Source organism: Geospiza fortis, unplaced genomic scaffold (assembly GCF_000277835.1).
Source record: "Geospiza fortis unplaced genomic scaffold, GeoFor_1.0 scaffold61, whole genome shotgun sequence".
Taxonomy (NCBI): Eukaryota; Metazoa; Chordata; class Aves; order Passeriformes; family Thraupidae; genus Geospiza; species Geospiza fortis.
This window is the reverse complement of record NW_005054430.1, coordinates 1,565,675-1,572,556: the sequence shown is the minus strand read 5'-3', so window position 1 is coordinate 1,572,556 and position 6,882 is coordinate 1,565,675. Positions and strand designations below refer to the sequence as shown.

At 50.8% G+C, this 6,882-nt stretch overlaps 1 protein-coding gene across 1 annotated transcript in view; it reads right to left on the bottom strand.

Moving 5' to 3' along the window:
• Positions 1 to 1,349: 1,349 nt before the first annotated feature.
• ANKRD16 (ankyrin repeat domain 16) overlaps positions 1,350 to 6,882 on the bottom strand; it is a 20,976-nt gene continuing 15,443 nt past the window's right edge. The window contains exons 7-9 of the mRNA XM_014309448.2: positions 4,706 to 4,784; positions 3,309 to 3,498; positions 1,350 to 1,824 (exon numbers count right to left, since the gene is read on the bottom strand). Of these exons, the coding sequence (XP_014164923.1) occupies positions 3,338 to 3,498; positions 4,706 to 4,784 (240 nt within the window). The 3' untranslated portion in view covers positions 1,350 to 1,824; positions 3,309 to 3,337. The remainder of the gene's footprint in view (positions 1,825 to 3,308; positions 3,499 to 4,705; positions 4,785 to 6,882) is intronic.

Below are 6,882 nucleotides of genomic sequence, written 5' to 3'. Positions count from 1 at the left end.
GGGGGGGGTCCTAAATTTGGGGGTGCTCCTCAATTTATGGGGCACTTCAGTTTAGGGAGCCTTCAGTTTGGGAGAGTCCTTTATTTGGGGTGGTCTCAGTTTAGGGGGGCCCTTCAGTGGGGGGTGGTCCTCAGTTTTCATGGATCCTCAGTTTGGGGGATTCCTCAGTTTAGGGAATTTCCTCCACTTGGAGGGGGGCCCTCAGTTTGTAGGGGCGTTCTTTATATGGGGACAGACCTAGGTTTGGGGGGTCCTCAGTTTTGGTGGGCTCCTTAGCCTGGGGGGTTCCTTTATTTAGGGTATTCGTCAGTTTGGGGGCGTTTTCAGTCTGGGGGGGATCCTCCTTTCAGAGGATCCTCAATTTGGGTTTTTTTCCTCAATTTAGGAGAGGATCCTCTATTTGGGGGGGTTCTTAATTTTGGGGGACATCTCGTTAGTGGGGGATGCAATTGAAGGGGGGGTTCTCTTTTTGGGGGAGTCCCCTATTTGGGGGATCCTTAATTTCAAGGGGATCCTCAGTTTGGGGATGTTCCTTAATATTGGGGAGGCCCTCGATTTAGGGGTTTTTTTGGGGAGGATCCTTAATTGAGGGAGGTTCTTAATTAGGGTGGGTTGTCAGTTTAGCGGGGTCTTTAAATGAGGGGTTCCTCAATTTGGGGGCTCCTCAGTTTAGGGGGGTTTAATTGGACCCCCCCAATCCCTTTCACATCTGATGCTTTTCCATCCCATCCCAGGCACCCCATGAACCACTCTGGATGGGAAATTTGCTAATTATCCCAACAAACACCCCTCATTAGGCTGCATTCCTACTTCCCAAAACCCTGTTTGGGGAAAAAAAAACGAGAAGGAAAAATTTTTGGGAAAAAACTAGAACTCCCCGGGGGAATTCTGCAGGGATAAAACTGAATCCATGTTCCTTTTTTAACCCTCAAAATAATTCACATTCCCCTTTGTGTTTTGAAGGTGCTCCCCGTGTTTTTAAGGAGTTTCCCCTTTGTGTTTCCATGGATATTTGGGAACATTCCCACTGGTTTTTCTCATCAGCAATACTGGGAGGACACAGCTATTTTAAATGTAAGGATTAAATTTTAAATTTAATCCTTTAATTTTTTTTTTTGTTTTTATTCCTTTTGGAGGAATAAAATAATTTCCTCACCCACCCAGGTGCTGATCCAAAATTGCTGCTCCAGGGAGAGCAAGGTGGGAATGTCCCACTCAAACCCAGCCATGGCTCATGGTGCATGCCTTAACTCGCTCCCTTCCTGATTTTTAACATCTGCCACCCCCAAAAAAGCAGAATTCCATCAGTTTTTACCTCTTGGCATCGCAAACAGACAAGGACACATCAGTTTTGGATGGAATTTGTAATTCCAGCTGCACAAACCCAAGAGCTGCAGCTGCTCTCACCTTGCTGGGTTCTCCAGGCTTCCAAGAGCAGATTTCAAGTTGATCAGTGCTGGGAATTCCCAGCATTCCAGTCTGGGATAAAACACCTCCTTGTTTTAGTCTGATCCAGAGATCCCTGATGTCCTCTCACCAGGCTGAGCTCCCACTGCAGATTCCTGCAGGTTTTGGGATCAGCTGTGAGCTACAAAAAGGATTCAAAAGGCTGATGCAGCTTCAAGAGTCTCTGTCCTAGCCAAAGAGGTCACATTAAAAATTAAATTACAAGTTAAAGCAGTTTAAGGGATTAGTGGAGAGCAGGTAAATCCATGATCCAGGTGGATCTTCTCCAGGGGGATGTTCAGGGTGGGGAAATTCCCAGGAAAAGCCGTGAGGATCCCTAGAAGTCGCACTTCCCTTGGATGGTTCTGTTTCAGGCAGCTGCACAGAAGAGGGCAAAGAAGAAAACAAATTTATAACCATGGATCAGAACAGGGATGTGATCATTTGGGTGGGAAGGGACCTTAAAGATCATCTCATTCCAATGGGCAGGGACACCTCCCACTATCCCAGGTGGCTCCAACCTGCCCTTGGACACTTCCAGGGATGGAGCAGCCAAAACTTCTTTGGGAAACCTGTGCCAGGGCCTGCCCACCCTCCCAAGGAGAGCCCAGACCCATCACCTCCATTATCTTTTGAGAGAATCCTATTTAAAACATTTCTCCTAAATCTACTCCCAAATGCCAAGCTTGGCTCCTCTGCTCAATTCTGGGTAAAAATCCTCGGTTTATGGGGGTTCTTTATTTGGGGTCAGAGCTAAATTTGGGGGGAACCTCAGTTTTGGGGGGCTCCTTAACCCGGGGGGTTCCTCTGTTTAGGGTATTCATCAGTTTGGGGGAGTTTTCAGTCTGGGGAGGGGTCTTCCATTTAGGGGGTCTTCAATTTGGGGGGGGGGGTTTCCTCAATTTAGGAGCTTTTTCCTCAGTTTAGGGGAGGATCCTCTATTTGGGGGGATTCTTAATTTTTGGGGTCCTCTCATTAGTGGGAGATACAATTGAAGGGAGTTCTCTTTTTGGGGCAAGTCCCCTATTTGGGGGAATCCTTAATTTAAAGAGACTCCTCACTTTGGAGATCAACTTGGGGATTTTAATCAGCTGTTTCCCTAAATCTGGCAAGGAATTGGGAGGGGGATAGAATATAAAAAAATAAAGATGGTGTAGAAAGTAATCTCACCCCTGAGGAGCTGCAGCTGGGCCAATTATCAAAGATTAGGAACAGGCCACAGCTGTACCCAGTGAGAAGAAGAGTGCTATAAAAGAGTGGGTTGATGTTGAGAAGTGAACTGGAGTCAGCTGGGTGCTTTGTGAAGGAAAAAGAGTCAGTGCTCTGAGGAGCTGAGAACGTGTGGAACTTTTGTGATAGGAGACAATTTTTGTGATATGGAACCCCTGCAATAGATGCCAGCAGATCAAGGGCACCTTCAGTCAGCTCTGGGATCACACCAGGCTGGATCCATGGGCTGAGGCACAACAGGACCCCGTGCTGGGCTGTGCCCTTGAGTGACAATCACTCCTAATGCCACAGGCTCCATCCCACAGCTGGATTTTGGATGGGAAATGCAGTTTGTTGTGGGGGGATAGAACGTAAGAAAATAAAGATGGTGCAGAAAGTAATCTCACCCCTGAGGAGCTGCAGCTGGGCCAATTATCAAAGATTAGGAACAGGCCACAGCTGTACCCAGTGAGAAGAAGAGTGCTATAAAAGAGTGGGTTGATGTTGAGAAAGGAACTGGAGTCAGCTGGCTTCTTTGTGAAGGAGAAAGAATCAGTGCTCTGAGGAGCTGCTCAAACACCAAGAAGATGTGAAACTTTTGTGATAAGGAGACACCAGCATGGAGCCCCTGCAATAAGGAATAAGCACTGTACCATGTGGAAAAGGAGCAGGTTCCTCCTCTTCAGGTGCTGCCTGGTGTTCCCTGGAAGAGCTGGATGACATCAGGGCTCCTGGCCAGCTGCTGGGCCAGCGTTCCCGTGGCATCAGGAGCATCCTGGAGGCCGGCCCGCAGCAGGACCCCCACGGCCCCCGCGCGCTGCCCGGCGCTGGCCACGTGCAGGGCTGGGGACACAACACCACCCCGGTCACCTCCTGGCCCTGCCTCACCCTGCTCTGCAGGAAAACAGCATTCCCGTGGGAATGAACAGGCGGAGGGTGAAAAAATGAGGGTTTTGCCACTGTGGGGTTATGGAGGGGTTTGGGTTTTTGGGGTTGGGATGGAATTGCAGGATTAAGTTTGGGGGTCATTGAGTCTGAGTTCCACCTGGATGGGTTTTGGGTTGGGATGGAATTGCAGGATTAAGTTTGGGGTCATCCAGTTTAAGATCAGCCAGTGCCACCCCTGCCATGGCAGGGACACCTCCCACTGTCCCAGGTGCTCCAGCCCCAGTGCCCAGCCTGGCCCTGGACTTTGCAGGGATCCAGGGGCAGCCCCAGCTGCTCTGGCAATGCCAGCCCAGCTCCTCCCCACCCTCACTGTTAAAAATCTTCCATCTAATCCAAAGGAGGCATCCTGATCCCTCTGGATAATCCTGATGTGGATGAGAAGCTCCCCAAGGACGCAGTGACCCAAACCCAGCCAAGGAGGAGCCACAGGAAAAAACATCCCAGGGTTGGATGAGCTCAGCAGAGCTCGGATTTAGTCACTGAGGGGGCGGAGGGAGAGATGGCACCGCTGAAACATGGCTTTAACCAAACCCCAGGGCTGGGGAATTTGACAATTTTGGCAATGGCTGAAACAAATTTGTCTTTTTTCATTTTAATTTTTAATATTTTTTTGGGGGAGATGCTGATGCAAGAGCTGCCGGAGCCTCTCCCGCTGGGGATGCCGACTCTCCGGCATCGCTATAGCAACTCCATTTCCGTGCCAGCTCTCTGGTATTATTTGCTCATCAGCCATTTCCAGGCTGTTTGCTGAGGAATTGAGGCTGGAGAGCTCAATCCTTGTGTTTGTCCATCCAACAGGATCATTCCAGCCAAATTTGATGGGGAAGAGGCAGCATCGGAGCTCCTCAGGTGAAAAATAAGCAGGAATTTCCCAATTTGGGTCTTTGTTCTTCCCCCAAGGGAAAAGCCCCAGCAGAAATTCCAGCAAATTGAAAGCCAGGGAATGCAAAATGCCCAAAAAACCCCTGGGATGATTCCTCGTGCTGCTCCCAGAGCAAATGTATCCATGGATTTGGCATCTCCCTGCATGCTGAGGTTGGGATGTGCTTATGGAAGCTCTTGGTGTCACGTAAAGCTTGGAAAAGCAGCTTGGAATTCTCACCAGAACGGCCCTTCCCATCCTTGGCCTGGAGATCAGCACCGAGGGACAGCAGGGTCTGGATGGTGTGGCCATGTCCTTCCTGCAGAACGCGGAATTTGGGATCAGCTCTGGGCTTGGATCCATCCCTCACCTGGGACTGCACAGATCTGCCCTGGCCTGGTCAGGTCTGGGGCACCAGGAGCTCCAGAGGATCTTGGAGCAGGTGGAAATCAGGCTCAGCTGCCTTCAGATCAGATCCATGAGGCAGCAATGGGACTCTGTGTCATCCCATGGGAATTATCCCATAGGAACTGGCCAGAAAGGTGCCACCAGGCAGCTTCATAAAATCCCAGCATGGTATGGGTTGGAAAAAATCCCTAAAGATCATCAAATTCCAACCCCAAACACAGTCAGGGACACCTTCCTTATTTCAGGGTGCTCCAATCCAGGGATGCAGGGGCAGCCCCAGCTGCTCTGGCAATCCCAGCCCAGCCAGGAATTCCTCATTGCCAAGATGCCATCCATGCCTGCCCTCTGGCACTGGGAGCCATTCCCTGGGTGCTGTCCCTCCATCCCTTATCCCAGGTATCTCTCCTGAGCCCCTTCAGGCCCTGGCAGGGGCTCTGAGGTCTCTGCAATGTTGAGTTTCAAATCCCTGCACTTCCCAGGGGATCTGGAGTTGATGTTTCCAAGGTTATTCCAGCTCCAGGAGCAGCACCTGTTGCTGATCTGGGCTGTTGCTCATCTGCCTCCCTCAGGCACTGGCATTTCCCAAAGGATTCCTCCAGCATTTGGGATCCCCTGGGAGAAGATCCAGCCAGCCCCAAGCCACTGTGTCCTCCCCTCCTTCCTCTGCCAGGAGCCAATTTCAAATTCCACAGGGAAAAACCCAGCACAGCCCCCACCTCCTTCTACCCTGCACAGGCTTTTCCAGAAATAAATCCTTTCTCCCTAAATAACACGCCTGATTTTGGAATTACATCCTCAATGCCATGAATTAGTCTTTGTCCTGCAGCCTGGGAATGGAAAGCTCTTCTTTTTATCCCCTCCCCACCCTCTCTTTTTCCCTATTCCCACAGGGTTCCACAGCATCTTCCCTGATCCCAAGGCTCCCATTTCCCTGCAAACCCAATTCCATGGGAAAGCCACTGAGCCAGGAACTGCTGCAGCTGCCACAGCCCTGGCAGCAAATCGAATTTAAAAAATAATTTGATTTTCATGTGTTTATAAATGCAAAAGAGTAAGAAAAGAGGGAGATAAAAACACAACCCACCAGGCAAACAAGTGGTGCTGTAAATACAAAGTGACACCAAGCCTGGGGAGGGAAGGGAGAGAATCCCATCCAGTCATTCCCAAATCAGCCAGGAGCTGGGATTTTCTCCAAGGCACATTATATTCCCCCCAGAGCCTTGCTGTTCAACGTACCCTTGGCAACCAGAAGGGCTTTGAGCGTGGCTTCTGGGAGCAGGAGGCCAGGAAAATGGGAGAAAGGGCTCCTTTGTGGCAGGGCTGGATGGTGCCAGCATTCCCAGGGAGTGGCACGGATGGTTTTGTAGGAGCAGGGCACTGGGATGAGGTTTTATTCCCACTACAAGGCTCAGAGTGCTGTTGAAATCCTGGGTTTAACATCCCTGGGTCTGAGCAGGGACATTCCTGTGCTGCCAGCTGGATCCCAGGAGGGATCCTGGTCAGTGGGGAAATTTTGGGATCTGCTCTGCATTCCCAGATGTTTCTGTAGGATCAGCTGGATCCCATGAGGTTTTATTCCCACTACAAGGCTCAGAGTGCTGTTGAAATCCTGGGTTTAACATCCCTGGGTCTGAGCAGGGACATTCCCGTGCTGCCAGCTGGGTCCCAGGAGGGATCCTGGTCAGCAGGGAAATGTTGGGATCTGCTCTGCATTCCCAGGGAATGCTGCAGGACCTACAGCTCTGCTCCCCACACAGGCTGGGAGGAGGAGAAAGCTCCTCCAGTTCTGGAATTCAAAACAACTCTGGTGTGAAGGACACTGATAAAATTCTGGGAGCTCCCCCCACCTTCCCAGTTCTCCTTTCCCACTTCTGGACACCTCCTATCCCTCCTCTGCAGGCAGCTGGACACAAACATGGAATTCCTGCAGTGGGAAGGATCTCAGAGCTCCTCCAGTGCCACCCCTGCCATGGCAGGGACACCTCCCACCATCCCACGCTGCTCCCGCC